At 37.6% G+C, this 24,369-nt stretch overlaps 1 protein-coding gene across 2 annotated transcripts in view; it reads left to right on the top strand.

Moving 5' to 3' along the window:
- LOC132395467 (antizyme inhibitor 1-like) overlaps positions 1–24,369 on the top strand; it is a 48,779-nt gene that overhangs the window by 13,840 nt on the left and 10,570 nt on the right. The window contains exons 2-7 of one of the 2 annotated variants that reach the window (XM_059972129.1): positions 4,848–4,988; positions 6,624–6,676; positions 8,915–9,119; positions 19,880–20,056; positions 20,176–20,348; positions 22,401–22,535. In XM_059972129.1, the coding sequence (XP_059828112.1) occupies positions 9,012–9,119; positions 19,880–20,056; positions 20,176–20,348; positions 22,401–22,535 (593 nt within the window). In that variant the 5' untranslated portion in view covers positions 4,848–4,988; positions 6,624–6,676; positions 8,915–9,011. The remainder of the gene's footprint in view (positions 1–4,847; positions 4,989–6,623; positions 6,677–8,914; positions 9,120–19,879; positions 20,057–20,175; positions 20,349–22,400; positions 22,536–24,369) is intronic. The other variant, XM_059972139.1, reaches the window with a different exon arrangement.

Raw genomic sequence — 24,369 nt, 5'->3', positions numbered from 1 at the left:
TATTCCTTTACCATGAATAGTGATAATAATAGAATTTCTGTAACTGAAGTGGTGTAATTCATTGTTTAGCAAGGGGTTTTTCTAAAAAGATTAATATTGCAATGATGGGGCACCATTGATGAAGGGAATGTACATAGTCTTTAGAAGGTGGAAGGGCTGAGGACTATGCAGACTCCTTTTAAAATGCTTACTTCCTCTTTCAATGCCTTTACTAATTTTCTTTCCTAATTCGTGTTTCCATCTCAATTAATCCCTTCTTTCCTTAATGTCACTTAAATTACACAGTTGGACATGGTAGGTACCTGGTTGAACTGGTACCTACCATGTGTACCTGGGTGTGATATTGTGGTGCACTGAAGGAAAGGCAATAAGTATCCAAGAAGGTATCTGACTCCAATTCCCATAAAGGGATCAGAAGTGGACAGAGTGAGCAATGTCAAGTTCCTGGGTGCCAATATCTCTGACGAGCTATCCTGGCCCCATCATAACAATGCAGTTACAAAGAAAGCAAGACGGCAGCTATATTACATTAGGAGATTTGATTTGTCACCTAAAACACTTGAAAACTTCTACAAACGTACCATGGAAAGTATTCTAACTGACTGCATCACTGTGTGGTTTGGGGGGAGGGGGTGGAATGCTACTGCACAGGATCAAAAGAAGCAGTAGAATGTTGTAAAATCGGTCAGCTCCATCATGGGTACTAACGTCCATAATATCCAAGACATCTTCAAGCAGCAGTGCCTCAGAAAGGCGGCATCCATTATTAAGAACTCACATCACCCAGGATATGCCTTCTTTGCATTGCTACCATCAAGAATGAGATACAGAAGCATGAAGGCATACACTCAGTGATTCAGGAACAGCTTCTTCCCCTCTGCCATCTGATTTCTGAAAGGACATTTAGAAATGAACACCACCTCACTTTTTATTATTTCTGTTTTTGCACTATTTTTAATATAACTATATAATCTACATATGTATACTTAATAAAATTGATTTATTTTTCTATATTCATCATGTATTGCAGTGTACTGCTGCTGCTTAGTTAATACATTTCACATTTGCCATTGATATTAAACCTGATTCTGACTTGTCAGTAATGGTATTCCTCTGCCTGTGATGATGAAACTCATTTTAGTAAACTGTTATGTTCCAGATTTTAAAAAGTGTTTCCCTAGTCTTTGCAGGATTTTAAACCTGCCTCTGTCCTAGCTCAAATCCCATAAGGAATTGTTTTGCACCATTAGTTTGAATGTTGGTAATGAGATTTCCTTTGCCCAAAGAGCAATAGCTATATTGTCTAGTACTTCATTCCTGCTATCTTTCAGTCAAACCTCCTCCATCTCATCTCATTGTTTAAGACGTCAAAATGTGGTTCCAAGAATTATGCACAGTGTTCCAAGGCCCATCCAATAACTTGCAAAAATGTAGCTTGGCTTCTTTGTCTTTTTGATTCATTGTCTCTATTTACAAATCCATACCTCCCTTGCAGTTTCTAGGCTACAGTACGTTGTTCTGGCTTGTTCATTGACATGTACCTTCATTTCCTCATGTATCCCCCTCAAATTTGTAGACTAGTTTACAGTAATTCCTCGATTTACAAGGGACATAATTTCCAGGAATGCATCCCATTAGGATAAATTTTATAAGTCAAGTTTTTTCCTCTGGTTGGGTACCACAGCTTAAGAATTTTGGCCAAAACAATGTAAGCATGTAAATAAAAGAATCAAATAGCACTTTAAATAATTCTTACACTTTAAATTAAAATATCAGTAATTTAGTGTTTTTTTCAAGGTATGTTGAGATGACAGAGCAGGATGTGAGAGGCAGAGCATTAGTGGTGTTGAAAAGGTTGAGGAATCTTGGCTGAATGGAATTTGCAGTGTTGATGATGAGGGTTCTTCAGATAACTTTCCATGGGTAACATATGAAGTGTAAGGAACATCCTGGGAATCTCAACAACTCTCATTCATCTGTGTTTTGTATCATACAGTGACATTGAATCCTAAGGGGTTGTTCCCTTTAAACTGGCTCTCAATAGTTTAATGTGGAAAAGTCTTTCAAAAGCCTTTTCATAGCTGTTTTGATGCTGGTGTTATGTTGACAGCCTCTGTTTCTGTTGTGATCATTGCTATGAGTTTAACAGATGTTAATTTGTTAAACTCTTTGGCATGAGATTGCAGCAACTCTGTCGTGCCATCCTATTTCAAATCCAGACTTACCATCCTTTAAAGGTTTCTTGAGGTTTGTAAACCCACAGAAGTGTGGATTATGTCCTCCCAAGATGCACTGATGCACCAGTTGGCTATCTTGTCATTCTAGTTCTCGCAAACTGTCATTGGCATTTGACTCTGAAATGGCATTCCTTACTGCATGTAGTACCATAAAACATGGGAGCAGAATTTGCCTATTCAGCCCATCAAGTCTGCTTCACAATTAAACAGCAGCACTGTCGCCAGGGGTTTATGTTGGAATACTGCACCACTGGAAAAGGAGCCTTGGTATAGGTCTTTAGAACCCTTGATTTTACAAAAGTCTTTAAAAAAGGTAAGAAAAAATGTTTTTTGGGATGGTGATGTCTTAAAGCATGGAACAGTTTGAGCATCCCTTCAGATGAATGGACATGAGGGCACTTCTCATATCCACATTTGCACTTGTGTTATGAGAATCTGCACCTTTCATGCTGATTTGTTAGAACTCCTTATGAATTTATTTTTGCTACCACAGTGTCTGTACTTGCTCCGTTCTAATTGGCCACATTCAAGTTGGCTTGTTAATGGAAAGTTGGAACCAGCCTCAACCGGTCTTGAAAGTATCAGCACTTTCAGATCATCCATCACCCTTTAGCATGGTTGTGATCGATGTCAATTGAGGGTGTTTACCTCAAAGTCAGTGGCGTTATAGCAAAATGCTTGGATTCTGTTCATAACAAAGTAAGGTTGATAGACAATGGAGAGGAAATAGCTTAATTAGCTTGGAAAATCTTGAGCTGGTTGAGATGGAGCAATGAAATAGGGCAGAAGATTTTTTTGCTTAATGTAATTTCTTGTATGCAGGCATAAAGGAGAATTAAATAATTGTTACTCTGGATCCAATGCAGTCCAAAAAACACAAAATAACTTAATGATTTAAAAAATACAATAAATAAAATACATAAAGATAGCTTATGTAATTATATGTCCATAAGTGATGCTCAGCTGTACACAAAGTGACCGACAGGAAAAAAAATAAGGTAGTGGTGGAGTTAGTGGATGGAAATGTTGATCAGTCCTACTGCTTTGGGGAAAGTAACTGTTTTTAAAGTCTGGTGGTCCTGGCGTGGATACTACGTAGCCCCCTCCCTGATGGAGTTGGACAGAGTGCATGAGCCAGCTGGGTGGGATCCTTCATGATGTTATTGACCCTTTTCCAGCACCTTTCTGTATATATGTCCTTGATGGCTGGGTTTACTGGTCCGAATGATGATGCGCTGACCAATTTTTGACTACCCATTGTAGAGCTTTCCTGTCTACTGCAGTGCAGCTTCCATACCAAACAGTGTTGCAGCTTGCCAGGATACTCTACTGCACATCTGTAGAATGACGAGAGTATGGATGTGCAAAGTGCAGCTCTCTTCAGCCTCCTCAAACAGTAGAGATGTTGGTGAACTATCTTGACTGGGATGTGTTCTGGGGCAATGCTAGGTTGTGCGTGGTGCACTCCCAGAAGTTTGAAACTGCTTACAGTTTCCACTGCTATACCACCAATGTAAAGGGAGTAGTGCAAGTTCTCCTGAAGTCAATAACCATCTCCTTTGTCTTGTTGACATTAGAGGAAGAGGTTATTTGCCTGGTGCCAGCCCTCAAGTTCTTACACTCCTTCACCTTCGGCCATCATTGTTGGTGATGATCCTACCATTGTTGTGTCACTGGTGATCTTGATGATGTGATTGCTCAGGTGTTTGGCCAAATAGTCATGTGTGAGCAGAGTGTATAGCAATGGGGCATTGCTGGGACGACAGCTGTTTGCAGTTTATGTCAGTGATTTCAATGGGGAAATCAAGTGTAATGTATCCAACTGTACTGACACAAATAACTGGATAAGAACATGGCAATGGTATACAAGTTGTAAAATGGGATGGCAATACTGCTGTAGGAAGAGAGATGAAGCAGACTGACCTGTACACCAGTCTTGGGTTCCCAACTTTTTGTTATGCCTTGGAACCCCCCCCCCCCCTCCCCACCCCACCCATTGCCATTAACTGAAGGGTCCATGGACCACAAGTTGTGAACCTCTGGTCTAGAAAAATGAGTCATGATATTGCAGCAAGGCTTGACAGGGTGGATGAGAATTGTTGTTTGAAGGGTGTGTGGTACCAGGATTCTTCTGTCCTAAGGTACCAACCTTTGAATCTGCAAATTTGTAAGTGCCTTAATTCATCCAGATCATCTGTGTTCAGGTTGTGCTTAAGTTACAAATACATGACCCTTACATAAGAATAAGCCCTTGTAATATTAAATTCAGAAGTTCCATGTACATACATTTGTCTTTACAGATGGCAGAACATAGTAAATGTTTTCCCTCAATAGTCTTGTATGTTTTTGATGTCATTCATTCCAATATTGTGGAGGTATGGTTACCACAAGTAATTTTGCATGTATTTTCCAATTGTAGACCTTTCCCTATAACTCAGGTCCTCAAGTCCTGGCAACCTCCTTGTAAATTTTCTCTGCACTCTTTTGATCTTATTGATATCTTTCTAAAGTCTGTAATTGGGCTACTAATTTGAATAATCGGAGGGTGTTTTGAACCAATTGCATTATGTTTGTCTGCTTGTGTTAATATTATATAATTGCTTGTTACAGGGCAGAATTTCTGATCGGGTATATAACAGTTATCCAGAAGGTCTGGGAGTAGCGCTCTACAGAGAACAGTTTGACTTTAACGCCGAGCCTCCTTGGGACCCCAGCTGATAGTGGTGGTATTCCATCTCCCAACTTGTCCATGTAAGTCTTGTTAGAGTTGAATCAAAATGACTTATTTTTGCATTGACCATATTGATGGACTAGAAGAGGTTGTCTTGCATGATAAATCATAAGTGAATAAAATCATGAGTTGTGTAACTTCATGAACTGCAAATCTACCGTGCAAGTGGCAATGTTGTAATAAATTAATGCTCTGTCTGCTGATAACAGTCCTAATGCTGTATTCTGTAGAACACTTGGTGAAATTGAAAGCAAATGAGGTTTTGTTGAATAAATTAGTCTTGTATTTCATAATTCAGTTTAGGTAGTGAGCTTCCTGTTACCACCAAATCTTTTTCAATTGATCTTTGAAGCAAGAGTCAAATTCTCACAGTAAGTTGCTCAGTGATGGTGCCTGCGAGAGATTGTGTGCTGTGACAAGGTAATATTTTAGGTGGGGTATATTCTTTGTAACGTAAGTCAAAATTGCTACATTAATAGAGAACTAAGTTACTATAAAGACAGTTTTTGTAAGTAAACACTTGGGGTCCAGATGTTGCATTGTCCTTGCCTTGTTTTAACAACTTAATAGTTCAAAACCAAAACTGAACAAGCAAAAGTGCAAATTTACATTTTGTCACATTCCATTAGTGCACAGCCACACTCAGCAGCAAGAAGTGAGAATTTTAAATTTTTTTTATATAATACACAAAACATCAAATTCTCATTCTGCACATCACAATAGAAGGAAATGCCTGACAATGTTGTATTAGGGTGAGAAGTGTGCAGTAAACCCTGTATTTGACGATAAATTTGAGGATAAATGTGGCAGTACAAGATAATGTTGGAGCTTTTAGAAGCAGTACAATCAGTCCTTACAGAAGAAGCTGGGTGGAGCATTCATAAGTGGCTTGGCATTTGGGGGGGAGGGGGGGACTGGTTAGTCATGGTTTTGAAGTATGAATGGACAACGTGGGAGCTACAGAGATTCCAGTAATGGCACTTAGCAAAGCCATGGATAAATTTGGAAAAAAAACTAGGCTAAATGATATAATAAAGGAAATTCTGCAGATCCTGGAAATTCAGAGTACATCACAATGCTGGATGAACTCAGCAGGTCAGGCAGCATCTATGGAAGGGAAAAACAATCGATGTTTTGGACTGTGACACTTCATCTATATTCTTGGTGATAAAGTGCCTTAAAATTTGAAGTGAACAGGATTGTGGAATTTGGTGAGTTGAACCCTTGCACAGTTGAACCAGTAGGTATAACATATCTTATATGTTGTAGTTAGTATTTTTTCCCTTAGCAGTATAAGCACATTCTCACAAAGGAGTAAGGTTGGACTGTTGAATCAAGAATACCTCCTATCCCCTGCTCTAGACTCCTTTCAGATGGTGAAGTGCATAGAGAGTGAGTTATGGCAAAAAAAATCCTGTGTTGGTCACTGAGGAACCAATAGAACCAATAGAAAACCTAGAAGTGCAGAAACCCGGGAGTGAAATTAATGGGGGAAGGAGGAAAGTATGAGAAATAATATCAAGTAAAAACAGATAATTCAAAATTAATCCTGAAGAGTGAGTTGGCTATGAAAACAGGGCATATTCAGAACCATAAATAGTGTGTGGAGATCAATGGTATGACTGAGGTTGCTAATATTCTGATTATCTTCACAGAAAAGGGGGATGATGCCAGTCTTGAAGTCGAGGAAGCATGTGTGACATATAGGGTAGGTTCAATAAATTAAGAGAAGGGTTTAAGGGATGTGGTGACTTCTGGAAACTGCTGGGGTGAAATTTGTGGAGCCTCTTATCTGCAATCTTCCAATCCTTGTTTACTGTGGTGCCAGAAAAAAGGACAACTGCGAACAATTCTGTTGCTTAAAGACACAAGATAGGAAAAATTGTAGGATACAATAAACCTTCAATAAGAAATGCACAAGTCATTCAAGGACAATCAGTACTGATTTCTTAGATAGAGTGTAGAACACTACACCAGCTCCTGTGTGAAGATTTTACGGAGGATCAATGAGGGCAGTTCTTCCAACTCAGATGTTATCTCTGCACACTGTAGCTGATGTGTGAGATGCTGAGTGTTTCAGCTGCTTTCTGTTTTGAGGAATGAAATGCTTTTGATTTAGACTATAGGGACTTTAACAAAACCTTTGGCAAGGCCCCACGTAATAGGCTGGTCAGAAAAGTAAAGGTCCATTTGCTCCAAGGGATAATGGCAAATTAAATCCAAATAAAGTTCAGTGGCAGGAAGCAAAGGTTGCTGGGTGTTAGTGATTGCAATACTTAGCTGTGGATTTTCACGGGGCTCAGTACTGAACACTAGGTTTTTGTAATACTTAGAAATGAATTAGAGTTAAATGTACAGATGACATTAAAAACTAACATTAAGGAAAGCTATGGATTGCAGGAAGAGAAGATAGTAAATGGATAGTTGGACAGAAAAATGTCATTAGGAATTTAAGACTGAGAATTCTAGGAATTCTGAGATACATTTGCTAAATGCAAGAGATTCTGCAGGTGCGGGAAATTTGAGTTACACACAATTCTGGAGAAACTCAGCAGGTCAGGCAGCATCTATGGAGGGAAATAAACAGTTGATGTTTTGGGCTGAGACAGTTCTTCAGGATTTGATGAGTCCTGATGAAGGGTCTTGGCCCAGAACATTAACTGTTTATTTCCCTCCATAAATGCTGCCTGATTTACTAAGTTCTTCGAAGATTTTTTGTGTTTTACTCGAATACATTAGCTGAAGTTCAACAAGGTACATGGATATACAATAAATGGGTGAATATCAACTGGTCTGAAGGAATGGATGAATCTTCAGTCCCAGTCTAATTGTCCTATTATAAGGTAATAGGACTGGCCAATATATGGCATGTAGGATGCTTTCTTCTTTTAGGTTATAGAAGGTGGGATGTGGTTGTTTACTAGCTAAGACAGAATGGAATAAATGGCCACTTGCTGTGACAGACATTGTCCATGATTCTGATTTCTGTTCTCTCCCCACCTATCAATAAATTCAAAATATGTCATTGTTCTGCAAATAGAATATTTGAAATGGACAAAGTTGGTGAGAAACAAAGAGCAAGACCAAAAAGATGGGGACATTGTGATGTTGTTTGAATTGAGTGCCAAAATTAACATTTCAATTCGTGCAACATTAGCTCTCCTTTTCCACCAATGTTGCTTGACAGGTACATTCCCAGCCTTTTTCTGTTTTTATTCAATCTAAAGTGTTTTCATTTTGTTTTCCAACTATAATATTTTTAAAGCTTAACCTTGAAAATAGAAACCATTGAATCCCCGAAGGCATTTAATAATTTGTTGAACTCCCTTGGGAAGCATAATAGACAAATGTAAGCTATTTAATTAACAAAATCACAATTTACATCTGCCAAAGCTTGTCATAAATATATATTTTCACCATCTGCAGTCAGACCTGAAATGTTAGTATGCATGAAAAATATTGCTTGCTGTCTCTGAAAAGTCACATTAAAAAATATTGCCTGTATTTTCAGTTGCTTTTACAAGTGGTAAGGAAAATGTGTGCTTCTGTCAATAACATTTTTGATGAATTCATCTCTTGATATTTGCAAATATGCTGATTGAGAGACTGTATTGTTTTGTCCACATTCTTTACCCTGGCACATGGTGTAAACATGAATATTCATTGCATAGAAAATAATACCATTGAATAACATGCAATAAACTCTGTATATCTTTTTGAATCTAAACAAATATACAGGTGGAAGTAGCCCATTTGTTGCGGCTCATGGTTAATGAGTAAACATATTTTGAACATTTGAAGTATAATGGGGCAAATGTTACAGGAAATGTTTTGGATAGCTAATACCTTTTAGGTATTTAGATATATTTTGTTTTGATTCAGTTTCCATTTGTTTAAGAGAAGGCATAAAATCCTTAGTAATCTAAGATCTGGTTTACTTTTACAGTTTGTTGCATATTTTAAAAACCCCGATATTGAAGGCTCGGTGAGGACCTTCACTTGGTGTTTGGTTTAGGAGTGTTGGCTTTGTGGATCACCCCAAAATGAAAGGATTTGTTGAACTTGAAGAAAGCTACCCCTTTGACCTTCTGGAAGAAAAAACCACACTTAATGATGTAATTGACAACCATATTCGTGATCATATGCTTGAGGTAAGAATATTGTAATGCAGTTAAATATATGGATTGGCACTGTACAGAAGAGTAGAACTAGCCTGTGGTCTCACATGTTGCTGCAAAGGTTGTTCTTTGAATATCTATTCAATCCTCTAATACAGTAATATCTATGTTCCTACTACCTTTTCACAAGTGTATTTTCGATCAGTCTTTTTGACGTAGAGAAAAGCGTGCCTCATCTCTGTAATTTCCCCATTAGTCTAAGTCTGTAGCCTCTAATTACTGAGGTGTGATGATGCAAATCAATTTACTGGTTTGGAAAACCTGTTCCTTGCTCTGCTGTATCACACACACCTATCTCAATGAAGAGTCTTTATCACATTATTCCTAAAAAGCGCTTTTACTCTAACAGATGTAATACTTGCATCTTTAAAGGTTTTATACAATTATCAAGCACAATGTAGGTAAGATTGTGAACATTCTTTGTGTATGTAGCGAAAAGCTTGCCTTGCCTCTAATTTCCCCATTTGTGTAAATCCGTTGTAAGTTTAATGCAAAAGTAATTTTTTTCGATGTATTGCCAATGTTATGCAACACTGTGTTGTATTATGTAGAGACTATATACAGTAATAGCTCTGAGCTGTCCCCCAGTACATCCTTGGGTGTGTCGATTGTAAATGCAAATGATGCAATTCACTGTATGTTTCGATATACATGTAATAAGTAATTCTGAATCTAATCTGTGAGTGACTGAGTATAGACAGCTTTCAAACTTCTGGTTTGAATGTATTTATTGACGAAAGTAGGTGTTTGCTTCTGTAGGAGTGTATTTTAAGTATGGAATTTAAAGCAAAGAGCAAGGGTACATTTAATGGAAATTAGGTAAGTACATAAATGAGAAATGAATAGAAAGATAAAGTGTATTACCAGGATTAAATGGAGTAGTTTGAAAGGCATAATAGTTTAAAGTTTTAAGCTAGGCAGGTCATTTAACTGTTATAGATTATAATTTTACATTATCTCTCAAGGGGTGGCACCCACAACACTCAAGCCATGTGATAAAAGTACTATCAATGGATTCAGGTGAATACTTATAATGTGTATCAAATTATGATCAAGGTGGCTTGGAACAATGCTCACTTGTGTGGCTGTGATTAAATTTGTTTCAGCTTGAAAAGAGGAGACAAGTTTCTAGGTTTTGATGCTTCATTTGCCAGGTTATAGTTATTGATGATAGCAAGCCAGTTAGTGTTGTTATGAGATAAAACTGCAGATGAACAATGGGAGATTTTTTAAAATCTTGGTATAGAACCAGACTATCACCTCTAAAGGTAAAAGATCTATTTAATGTTGTCAATAGAGATGATGCACCATTTAAAAAGACAAAGAATAGTCTAAATCCAGGAACAGCTATAGAAGGCCATATTTTCAAAAAATGCAAAAATTAAGCACAAGAAATTTGCTACCGATGTCAAAGGTATCGAGTAATATGAGTGACACAGTAACAGTGAAAATCAAGAAACTGAAATGGCAGGCCTCTTGATTTCTCATCGTCAATCTTCATTGTAAAGGAGAGTATATTAAGAGGAATTGGTGAATAAGAAGGTAAACATAAGCATGTCAGTGGAAAGGAAGTAGGTGTCAAAATTGAACATGTATTCACCATAATCATCAAATCCCCTTTTAATTGGGATTGGAAAGTTACGAATGTGATTTCATCAGGCCTGATTTTATTGAGCATTGTTCACTGCCTTTACATTTTACCATGTCCATGTTCAGAAAGAAAATACTATTGGCCAAGATCATCCTGAATCTGAATAACAAGGTCCTATCTGGGTGACTCTCAAAAGGTTATATTGATAACTGATCGGTGAGATCCCCTCTGAGCTTTGGCTGTCAGTTGTATTTTTATTTACTTGGACAGTGCAGTCATGGAGCACCTTGTATTGAAATCCAGTGATGGCACCGAAAAAGGGGAATGTAACAAGTAGCAATAGAACAGCATGAAAACATGAGAGATTAGAGTGATCTGTGGGTGATGAATTTCAGAGCAAGTTAACTCATTTTTGTGCCAAAATAGACATATGCATTTTATAATGAAAAGCTACAACAGATCATGAAGATGTGGTAAATAGATACATTTTAAAAAATCAGGAGGCTAATGGAACACCCATCTTATGACTGGAAAGTTGCTAGTTTTGTTATAACCACAAAGCTCTGGTTGGATGTCACATGCAATATGTCATATTTAATACCTCCAATGCAATATTTCAGTTTGCTGATAGCACCGCTGATGTTGGCTGAATGAAAAATGTGTGTAGTTTTTAATTGATTCTATTGTACTTCTACTGTAAATGCCTACTGCAAAATGGATCTCGGTAGTACAGTATATATGTTCGATAATAAGCTTACTTTGAACATGAAATTCTGTGCACAGTTCTCGCACTACGCTTCTGAAACGAAATTGGTCTTGACAGGTAATATAGGTTGATCAGAATATTATACTGATGGGGTTCAACTGATGATTGCTTATAAAAATGAAACTTGTATCTTTTGGATTATTGTGATTTAAGTAATCATTTGACTAAGGTTCTTGAGATTTTGAAGCAACTGTCAGGTAAGATGGAAAGAACCATCCATTTGTGGGAAGCCAAAGTTAAAACCAAATTTAAGCTGTTGAGCAGAATAGTCAGAAAACATTTGTTCACATGAACAGTAATGGAAATGTGGGATAATCCTTTGAAGTTATATATACCAACTTAATTTTAAATCTGATATTGTTAATTGCTGGATTAATGAACAGGTGGGTAGAGTTAGGTTATAAATTGCCCAGGATCTTGTTGAATTGTACTACAAGTTTGAAAATAATAACCTGTTTCTGTTTGACTGCATCTTTGGTGATTTGAGTTTCAGACTTACCAAACAATATCAAATGCTAGCCAGTTAATACAAATTACTTAGACACATTTCCTTCAGCTTTAAATTTGTAATACGTTTTAAAAAATGTATCAGCCATATTTAGCTTTGTAAGTGTGATTAATTGCTTAACTGGAGTACTGAAAATACAGCAAAGAGCTTATTCTCTCTATGTTCTTTCTTGAACTTAGAAGGTCGCCTTGGATTTTGTGGATCAATGTCATCTAAGTAATATGCGGCATTCAACTACTTACAGCTTTCCATTGTGAACTTTATGTTGGGGCTTTCAAGCTATATGCTAATACTCGAGTAACTCAAAAACTGTTTTTAAAAAAAGACAACATAGGCTTTTGCAGAAGACAAATGTTAAGCAACAGTTTTGATTACCATTGGGGCATTTGTGCGGAGGCCGTAGCTGCATGTCACCAGAGGTTTTATTTCCACAAATCTTGAAGGTCATCTCCAGGATGTTGAGGATCAATGAGATCAGGGGTGCAGGTTGACAGGACCTGCAGACAACATTATACAGACATTTGTCAGATTTAGTGCAGGAGTTTGAATTATCTCGACAACAAATGGGAGAGGTTAGCAGACCATGGCGACTTTTCCACATAAAGAGGCTATTAAATCCATTGGGTTCATCTCAGCTCAACAGTGAACTCCAATAATGCTTATTTCTCTACCTCTGCAATATATTTAATCTCACTTGCCTATAAATGCTTACTTGATTAATTTGCCACTTATTTACACTAACAGGTAACTTACAATACCCAGTTAACCTAGGCCTTCGTGGTGTGGGAGGAAATTGCAACACATGGTGGAAACCCACACAGTCAATGTGCAAACTCCACATAGACAGCTTGGGGTCAAATCTGAATCATAGAGTCTTAAGGCACATTTCATGCCATTCTTCCTCCCCCACAACAAAATGAGTTAATTATTTATTGGTTTTAATTTTAACACAGTGGCATGGTTGGTAGAGTTGCTGCTTCACAGCTCCAGTCACTTGGCTTCATCTGACCTTGGGTGCTCTCTGCAGTTTGCATGCTCTTCCTGAGGCTTTTTCCTCCATGTGCTGGTTTTCTACAACTTTTCAAAGATGCTTGGATTGGGAGGGTTGATTGGTTGCAGTATTAAGATTAGTAATTGAATCTAGGCAAGAATTAGACCATGAGAAACATTCTCTCAATATCCACTCTATGTAGGCCTTTCAATAAGATTCTTCCCTTCTCTTCCCCCCCCCCCCATTCTTTTAAACCCCAATAGTACAGGCCCAGAGCCATTAAACATTCCTGATATCTTAACCCTGTCCTGCCCAGGTCATTCTCATAAACCTCTTTTAGACTCTCTCCAATGCAGCCTATTCTTTCTCAGATAAGAGGCCCCAAAACTGCTTTCAGAACTCTAAATATAGCCTTATAAAACCTCAGCATAACATCCATGCTTTTATCTTCTAGTCCTCTCAAAGTAAATGATAACATTGCATTTACCTTCCTTACTGCTGGCTTAACCTGCAAGTTAACATATAGGGGATCCTGTACTAGGATTCTTGTGTCCCTTTGCACCTCTGATTTTGATTTTGCTACCTATATAGGAAATAGTCTAGATTAGTGTTGGGATAATGTGAATGGGTGCTTGCTGATTGGCACAAACTCAGCGGATCAAAGCCTTAGTTCTATAAACACAAAGTACACTGCAGGTACTGTGGTCAAAGCAGCACGTACAACAAGCTGGAGGAACTCAGCAGGTCGGGCAGCATCTGTGGAATGTTTAACCCTGTTTCCACGGATGCTGCCCGACCTGCTGAGTTCCTCCTGCTTGTTGTATGTGTATCCTTAGTTCTATGCTGTGTTCCTCTCTGACCTTGTTGGTTCTCCTCAAAAGGGTTTATCATTCCTTAACCCCCTAAATTTCAAAACTTCAGCCATTGTTTAAATAATTTTTTCTGGTACTTTAACCTTTGAAATATAAATATTCTGGTAAATCTGCATTGCACACCCTCCATGACCAATATAGCCTTTCATTAGTATGGTGCATGAGAAACTGAGAATCTCTTTGATTCTCTTAATGGGTAAATAGATTTTTCAAAGGTTCATTTTATTATCAAAGTATGCATTTACAATACAACTGATATTTGTCTTTACTAGATAGCCGTGAAATACACACGAAAAGAAACAAAACTCACAGACCCCAGAATTTCTCACCTCCTCCCCCGCAGAAAAAAACACCGTCAATAGCAACAAAAGCAACAAATCACCCTTAAGATTCAAAAGGAGATGCCAGTTTATGGATACTGGTGAAGCTCATGCAGAGAAAACAATGGGGGCTTATAATTGCTGTGTTTTAAAGTGAACTTTTTAAGGTTCAAGGTTCTCTATTTCCTACGAAGTTATTTCCATCAATGGATAGATATGTGACAGAGGACAAGAATTTAGGAAAATGAATCATCGTGTTCCAGCCAGTTGCATAAACTTGGCACATGTGCTGGCCTCCCACTTAAACCAGCATGCTATAGACACAGAGAGCCTGCTGAACTAATCCTCTGGACTAAAACATTGACCTTCAAAAACACCTCTCACTTTGGTCTGTTAGCTGCTACAATGTTTAAACTATTTATCCAGTAACAGTCGCACTCGAGTCAAAGTTCAAAGTAAATTTATTAAAGTTCGTATGACACTGTGCTAGCCTGAGATTAATTTTCTTGTGGGCATTCAGAAAAAACAAAGAAATGCAATAGAATTTATGAAAAACTACACAAAGACGAGACAAACAATGTGCAAAAGGAAAACCACAAATACAAAAAACTATAATAAAAAAAGGGAAACTGACTTTTAAAAATCTAAAGTGTATTAAAGTACTAGAAATTGAAATAAAACACGTGAACTGGTTGCATAGATTTTCCCTTTCACATTTTTGTTAGCCTCTAAAACTGAATAGGGTCATGTTTTTCTAGCTAGCTTTTCTTAGTTTAAACTTGGGCTCTTTAGTCTCAGAGAAAGGGGAGTCTAGCAGCAGAGTGGATCCTGGAAATTGGGAGTGAGGTGAAAAGTGGCTGTTAAATCCAGAACCACTCATTAAAGGTAGACAAAATCCAAGATAATGTTGGAAAGAGACAGATATGATACATTGAATGATGACTTGCACTGTAAAATGCCAAATTAGTACTGTAACACTTTTTTATGATACACTGACTACAGTGTCATTAGCAATGATTGGCTGATAGGCTATTCAATGTTAATCTTAACATATGTGGAACTAGTCTCTTGGAATTCTGTGCTAGAGTTTGCAGAGTATTTCACTATTCTGGATATCCTGATTTGAGAGCTGGTAATTTTCAGTATCATTCATTGCTGTCTTCCTTACGACACAAATGAACACCTACAGATAGTAACAGTGAATTAACAGCCTTCACAAATTATTGATTTTAGTATGTGTTTATTGATGAAGAATAGAGTGTTAACAAAATCACTTAAAATGAATCTCTGAGTTCTATATAGTGACCTACATTGAATTTAAAAGTCACTCATCTCAATTCTAGATGGACTACCCCAGAAGGTTTTTGGAAAAGTATCACCAGAGTTAACTTAATACTATCTATAGTTTTGCGTGGGAGGCACTGGTGAATTGGGCAGATGGATTACACACAGCATGAGCAATGTGCTCCACTTTATTTTGGGTTAATTTGGAGGTTTTAATTAGGTATAAAATTAATAGTTGTGTGGTTTTAACCATGTACTGTGCACAATAAAGAAGCTCTAAATGTAACTGAAACTTAAGTATGAATGAAACCTTGTTAGAATATTTGGGTTGCTTGGCCTGGAGTGAGTTTCATGAGTTCCGAGCTAACTGTTTAAATGTTGCAGTCAGCATAAGAACATCAGAGCCTGCAGGTAATTGTTAATTGTGTTGGAGTCCTGAGAGCTAGGGCTACAAATAACATGGATGACAGTGAGGGAAGAGTAAGAGGGAATGTGACTTAAAACCTCAACAAATACCCCAGAGGACAAGAGAGGTGGATTAAATTGGTCACCAGCTGTGGTTATATCGTTTTTTGCCATTTGTTAATCTTAGCCTCTGTCCTTAAATGTATTTTTTTTAAATTTGGCATATTCTGACTTGTGCTAATATCGATTGAACATAGACATTTTAGGTTTCAAGAAAAGCTTACTGTAGTGTTCACAGAAGTCTTCAGTCTCTCAGTGCTGCAGTTGAAGGCTCCTACCTGCTTCAGAAGAGCATCAATCATACCAGTGCCCAAGAAGAACACAGCGAGCTACCTTAATGGGTATCACCTGTAGCAGTCATTTCTACTATGAGGAAGTGCTTTGTGAGGTTGGTCGTGGCTGGTATTAATTCCTGTCTAAGCAAGGACCAGTTCAGAGATTTTGCAAGTAATGTTTGATCCATATCAGAGGAACTATAGCTATGAGGAGAGACTTGTATATTTCACAGAGTTGTGGAAGTCAAAGGAAATGTGAAAATGATTTTATTTTTAAAGAATAATCTTTGTGGATTATGTAAGGTGAACTAGCAAGACTTCTGTTTCAGGGTTCAAAAGAGTTAATATTAAGGTAATCACTGAGGGAAAAAAATGGAGGAAAGCTACAGAACATGGAATGCTTTCTTAGATTTATTGGCTGGAGAAGTTGGATGAATATTTGAATCTGGGGCTATAAGGTTTTAGAAATTATTCTCTGTCACTCCAGCAAAGAGTGTGAACACAGCATTCTAAACAGGTTTGTGGTGATGTATATTAGAGGAGAATAGATGATTATGAACTCAACTTTTGTTTGGTTTATTTTAAGCATTTTGGTGCAATTTGTTCTTACAGAATTCATGCTGGGGGAGAAAAATACAAAATATGAAACAACAAATTTTGTCAATTTTAGTCAGTACAATGTGGTATTAATTTGGACGTGATGTTGCAATGTCAATTGAATCGGCCGCTACAGTCAAGTCACTTTGTCACATCCTATGTACAGACACTTGAATGCATTGCTGTTGAGCTCTTTATCAGCCAGGAATTTTCCCTGATATTCTGCATTGTAGGGAGCCATGGCAGACATGGAAAGCTCTTTAATCCATTGGTCTTCGCACCGTTTCCACTGAGTCACCATGCTTTAACCTATTAACCCCTTTCCCCCAAACACCTACACCAGCTTTCTCCTGTAAGCCCTATACCCTTTCCTGAAATATCTCTACTTTCTAGATCCTTTCCTAATTCATGAGTCTTGCAGATAAAATGTGTGGCAGTGCTGTACTCTCATATCTGTTCACGTGCCCATAGACTGGAGAAGGCATGACTTGCTCTGGACCATTGTGGATAACTTCACTCATCACAACAGTAAACTGATTCCGCATCCTATAGACACTCTTTCAAGGACTCTATAACTTATGTTCTCAATATTCTTTATTGTATCTTGTGTCTTTTGCACATTGGTTGCTTGTCAGTCTTTGCTTGCATATGGTTTTAATAAATTCTATTGTATTTCTCAGACATCCCACCCTGCAAAAACCCATTTCAGAGAGAGAGCACCATCAGTTTGTGGTAGACTCCCAGGAAAGGTGGGATGTCTGCAATAGAGTAGCTCCTTAGCAGCTAGCTGGCTAGTTTAAATAACATTAGCTATGCTAATGAACAAGTGACACCTGTTAAACTCACCTCAATATGTCTTACATTTTAACCCACCATGGGCAATAGAAAAGTCACTGTTGCAAACAGTGCAGCGAGCAACACTGTCATCATTTTTTACCCCTATTATTAGGGGTATATAATAGTATACCCCTATTAGTATACTAAGGTATACTACACCTTAGTGTAGTCTGGGGTGAAGTACGTTTTATATTTTTTTTGGAATGCTCTGTCATGGTGCTGTCTCTTGCTCTCGTTCCCTCTCTTTCTCTCTCGCTCTCAAAAAAATCAATTTCCGGGATATTGTATGTAATTTGTGAGCATCAGGGAGCGGCTATCAGTATGCGGAAAACTTCCAGGAGAGGTGGGATGTCTGATTTCTTTACTTTCCTGTAAATGCCTACAAGAAAATGAATCTCAAGGTAGGATATAGTAATATGTACTTTGATAATACTTTGACCCAGTCAACATGGTGACATTGGCCTACTCCTGCTCCTATCTCTTATGTTCTTATGACATGGCACAGTAGCATAGTAGTTAGCACAATGCTTTGCAGTACATGCAACCCAGGTTCAATCTCACCTCTGTCTGTTAGGAATTTGTATGTTCTCCCCGTGACTGTGTGGATTTTCTCCAGATGCTCTGGTTTACTATTTAGTTGGTTAATTAGTCATTGTAAATTGTCCCATGATTAGACTAGGACTAAACTGGGTGATTGCTGGATGGCGTGGCTTGAAAGTTCAGAAGGGCCTATTCTGTACTATATCTCAATAAATAAATAAAGATTAATTAATTATATCTAAATCGCGTTCCTCCATAGCATTGAGTGACTAAAACTAAGTTTTTTTGCAAAATCTGTTTCTGTTTGACAATCCTTGTCTTGTGTAGAATGTTGAACTTGGCTGTTGAATAAAAGAATTGGGTCACTTGCTCATCACCGATAAAATGGCTTAAAATGAAAACCATAACATTCTGTAGGAATTCATATCCACATAACATGGGATTCAAAGGGAAAAGAAATTAACAGTTCTGAAAATTGTGGCATGAATTTTTCTCTGGGAATGTGATCCCCTGTCCTTCTCTTCCCCCCCCCCCCCCCAATAATATGGTACAGTATCTGTGACTTAACTAAATATATAGAGGAGAGGGGAGACTCACTGCATGGGCAACTGCCGGTCTTCCATACAACCTTGCCCAGGCCTGTGGCCTGGAGAGGGCACAGATCCATGGTCTCATGAAACTAACGGATGCCGTTCTGTTCTTATAAAAAAGTAATTTGATTAGGGAAAATACATGCTAAAAGTATTATTTAAACCAATTTGTTTCTATGTTGGAGTTTTTAATATATCATTTGTGACAGCTTAAAAGTTTGTTAATTTTATAAGACACCAAAATGTCGTACTTATTTGATGCATTCTGATTTGTTCCACAACAGCTTTTCTAAGAAATTGTTTGCATGTAAAATGGTAGAAACACCCTCAGGCGTGGAGAATATTTTCTTAGAAAACTGTCAGAACGTGAAATGCAGCCATATATGCATGAGCAAAATATCACAAGTTGAGAAGAGCAGACTTTATTCCATGTCTCAAAGCTTTGGGTCATAGTTGTAAAATGGTGTAAGATAGAATTTTCTTAACTCAAATGGCCTGTCTTTGACTCAAAATCCAGACGTTTCTATTTAATGTAAATATGCTAAATTATTTTTGCTTTTTTTTTTAGATGCTTTTCCTTTTATATTAATGTTTATTATTTTTGCTTTCATTTTCTCTTGTGAAAGAAAAATAATTCTATAGAGGTGCAGTTCTTGGTCATTTTTGGCAGATTGAAAATTGGGAACAATATAATTTAGACTAACTGGTCTCTGATTTAAACACTCTGCACACAAAAAAATAACTGGCTAATCAAGTAAAAGGTATCCAAGTTAGAAGTCTTTACATAACCCTCCCCCCTTTATTTTTCATTAATGTTGGTAACTGTGAATGGTCCCAGTAGACAATTTAAAAAGGATTTTACTAGAATTTGACATTTACACCTTCATTTTAAGAGGATTGCCAGATAGGATTCAGGTTGGTTATAAAAGCCGATCAAATTTGGTTGTGATAATCTTGTTTATGGTCAAGTTTCTCCAGAAGATGAAGTAATCAAGGTTTAGAGAATCTTATTTTCTATAACTGTTGCTGCTAAAAAGATAACTGAAACCATATTTTCAGAGTCCATTTGAAACTAATATTTTTATAATCAATTTTAGCAAACTGAAAGGAATGCCTTTTTTGTTGCTGATCTTGGGAATGTTATGAAGAAAAACATTCGATGGCAGAACGTGATGACGCACGTGAAACCATTTTACTCTGTCAAGTGTAACAGCAGTCAATCTGTAATTGAAGTCCTGGCAGCTCTTGGAACAGGTTTTGCCTGTGCAAACAAGGTGACTGTTGCTATAGTTTGAGTTTGCATTCTCTCATTTTTATTTCGTAGTTCTGAAATGTTCTTTAAATTAAACGAGCACAGATACTTTACTCAGATCTTGTGTATTTTCTCACACAGAATGAAATAACACTTGTGCAAAGCTTGGGCGTAACACCTGACAATATCATCTATATAAATCCATGCAAGCAGGTCTCCCAGATTAAGTATGCAGCCAGAAAGGGAATAAATATCATGAGTTGTGATAACGAGGCTGAACTTCTGAAAATTGCACGTAACCATCCCAGTGCTAAGTAAGTGTATAATGCTAGCTAAAATACTCATTAGCATGTTCTGTAACAGAAACAAAAATTTTTTTTTTCCTCCTTGTACTGCTATTAAGCAATATATATCATTGTAAAATCTTTTAATGTTGATTGTTCAGGGAGTTGCTAGTTTAGGAATTAACCTGTGTCACCTTAAATTAAAACTGGGTCATAAATTCCTTAAAATATCCATCTGATTTAAATACAAGCACAAATAGAATACAGCATATGAACAGGCCCTTTGGCCCACAATCAAATGGCTAACTAATCTTCTGCCTACACGGTCTATACCCCTCCATTTTCCTCAGATTCATGTGTCTGTCTAAGCATCTATTAGAAGTTCCAAATGTATCTGCCTCTACCATCACCCCAGGCAGCCTCCCCTCTCTCCTGTCCTGCCTCCCCCACCCCACCTCCTTGAGCATTACCAGATAATGCTTCATGCACCCAAGACCCTCCATATTTACCAAATAACATTTTTTTAAGATGCTTTTCCTTTTATGTTAATGTTTTACGTATGAACATTGATATTTTGCAATAAATATATGCATCCAAAACCTCTTTGGGTCCTGCTGAATAAGATAATTTCAGGTCTTGCAGAGCATTGTATTTCTTGGTAAAAGACACATTATCTTGTCTTGATTTATACATTTTAAAAACTGAACCCTCTGCATTATGTTTGGAAAATATATCACTATTTTACCCAAGGGGCCAATTTATTTAGACATTACTTGTCAGAAAGTTTGGCAATAATTGTCACTAAGAAGGCTTGAATAGATGCAAGGCAATTTTTTTAGATGCCACTCCACCCAAGAGTGTCTTCATTTATCCCAGGTCACGTGACGAGTTTATGTATTTAGCAGTCACAAACAGTAGAAATGTTGTCAGTGCCACAATTCAGGAACTGGATGTCCTCGTGCAGTACTTGCCAATCTGCTACTCTACTGTTTCTCTGGCACCTGAAGTCACTCACTGCCAAGTTGCATGTTTCCTAAAGGTGACAGCAGCCTTCTGAATATGAAACTAGGAGAGCAGAAGACACGTGCTAACTATTATTATGTTCATCCCTATGAAAATTAAGTAAAAGTTAAATATGTGTTATGGAAGTAAATTGATTGGACTTTGACTTCAAAATAGCTTTAAGAAATGCTGCTCCATAAAATTTACCTGTTTCCCTCGATGTCCTTGACACTTCTGTAGATGATATGTAGTAGATGTGTTTCAGAACTGGATAATAGATTGTTCTGCTATACTCCATATGCTACCAGGAATTGTATTTTTAGCCTAGAAAGTTTTATAACATTACAATCTGATGAGAAAGAATCTGTCACGCTTTCACAATAACATTCAGAGTAATAAACAGCATAGCTGAAATTATGAAGGGGCATGCTCCACCTCTCATTTCCCCCGCCCAAACCAAAGAGTAAAGTTCCAAGACAAGATACCAGAAAGCATTTAGCATCAAAGTTGATGTTCATTACTTATGTCAAGCCTGCACAACACAGCGGCTTGTTTTCCTTGCCCATTCTACACGTTCATACCTTCAATCAGGAGTTTGGATTGGAATGGAATATTTCACCTCATGCTCATATTTCAAGATACTAATGATCCCTTATATTGCCACCTTAGTCAAGATAATGTATAATAATTTAGTGCTGAGTGAGTTGTACTGAGTTGTTAAATCAGTAATAGAATAACTAACAACTTTTTGTTAATTGGTAAACTTAAGTCAGCTAATCAATTAAGTGCACTATTGTTCTTGTCTTTTGTTACAGTATCCAGTCAACTCTTGATGAATCATTCAGTCTTGGCTTGCTACATATTTATTCTCCTCCCTGTCCTTTACATGTAGCTACATGCCGAGACCCTAATCATCAGTTTTCTCTCCTGCGCAGGATTTGTTTTCATTTAGGTTCACATTCGGAGCTTGGAAGTGGGAGCTTCTGCCAACATAATCTTCATCATACTTCTGAAAGTCTTCAAGCTACAAATATGATGATATAAACCAACTGTGCCCCAATCATCTTCCTCTTCTCTTAGGCTCTTGGTAGACATTGCAACTGCAGTTTCAAATGAAGAAAATGAGATGGGTATGAAGTTTGGAGCTACATTGAAGGATTGCAGGCACCTTTTGGAATCTGCCAAAGAACTAGGGATTCAGGTGGTTGGTGTAAGGTGAGCAGAATTTTAAAAAAATCTAATAATGAACTGTATTGGATCGATTGTGCATGCAGCCGATTGATTGTGCAGTGAATCGATGGGGCCTCCTATGTGCAGAGCTTTCTCTTTTGTGCGTGAGCTTTCAAAGTCACATGCTTTCATCTTGGTGGGCTCAGTTCATTGCTTCCACACTAAGTTGGCCAGTGTATGATATTACTAATGACTCAGTAAAAAAGTTCAATCATTTCTACTGTGCCGTTGTTCTTGCTCCGTGCACAAGTAACAAATACTACAAAATTCTGGTAAGACGTCATGAAACTGAGCCATGTGCTATGCTTGCTTATTTAAAATCAAACAGTGATCTGTTAAATGTATAGCACATTCCTGATTTATACAGATATTCTGATCTGTGCTTGTCGCCCATGACATAAAAATTTGAGTTTTTCCACGCGGAACATAAAATGCGCAGCAAACTTCTTGGTATTTAAATCTGTGTGGGAATTCTGGTAGCACAGAAGGAAAAATTGGATAGCTTTTCATTGCATATTTTAAAATACCTGTGAGATCTTTCTGGCTTCCAGCTTCCATCAGCATTTCCACAATTTCTTGAAATATAGCGTCAATGGCATAATTAGCAGTGAGGAGGAACAGAGGGATCTTGGGGTCCTCGTCCATGGATCCCTTAAATTTGCCACACTGGTTGATAAGGCTGTTAAAAAGGCATATTGTGTGTTGGTATTCATTAGTCAGGATTGAATTCAAGAGCCGCAAGTCATGGTCACAGCACTTTTAAACCCTGTTTAGCTTATACTTGGAATAATCCGTTCTGGTCGCCTCATTTCAAGAGGGATGTAGAAGCTTTAGAGCAGGTGCAGGGAAGATTTACCAGGTTGCTACTTAGATTAGACAGCATGTTTTATGAAGATGGGTTGAGCAAGTTCGGGCTTTTCTTTTTAGAGCAAAGGAGAATGAGAGGCAACTTGATAGAGGTGGACAAGATGATAAGAGGCATAGCCAGAGACTTTTTTTTGCCAGGGCAGAAATAGATGAAACTAGGGGCATAACTTTAAGATTGGAGGAAAGTATGGGGTGGGGTATCAGAAGTAGGCAGAATGGTGAGTGTGTCAGACACACTGCCAGGGGTGATGATTTAAGAAACTCTAAGGTAGTCACATGGAAGACAGAAAAATGGGGGGCTTAATAGTAGTACGAAGTAAGGGTTCAATTGATCTTGGAGTGGGTTAAAAGGTCAGCACAACATCGTGGGCCAAAGGACCTGTTCTGTGCTGTAATATTCTAGAATAATGTAATGTTCTATGCTCCTGGATGACTTCTGTGGGATTGTAAATTACTTTTCCAATCACATGAACTTGAACATTCCAAGTTTGTAGGTTGGCAAAAGCACGTGTTCACCATGCATTCCAGTCTACAGGTTAATTGATTATTATGCTTTATATTGTAGTTTTTAATTTTAAGTAGTCACTCATCTTCTAAGTGAAATTTTGTCTTTGTATTGACAATATTTTTTAAAAATACATTATTTCCCTCCCATTTTAATCTGATCATCCTTGCCATTACAAAAATTGGAGCATGCATTCAGGAATATGAGTTCAGAGAAATTAATATAACAGAGACTGGAAAATACCGAACAGTTGTGCATGATTATGGGAAGCCCCATAGTTTATTCATTCACTCCGTGTATGCTGTGGGATTGTCACTGAGAGTAGTCATCTTAATTAAATAAATGTGTAATCAAAAACACTCTGATTTTGGTAAAATGGGATATAACCACTGTAGTTCAACATAGAAATATTTTGAACAATATATTTTGGTCAACATCAAAAAAAAT

Source organism: Hypanus sabinus, chromosome 1, assembly GCF_030144855.1.
Source record: "Hypanus sabinus isolate sHypSab1 chromosome 1, sHypSab1.hap1, whole genome shotgun sequence".
NCBI lineage: Eukaryota > Metazoa > Chordata > Chondrichthyes > Myliobatiformes > Dasyatidae > Hypanus > Hypanus sabinus.
Note: the sequence above shows the minus strand (reverse complement) of the source record. Positions and strands in the feature narration are given on the sequence as shown.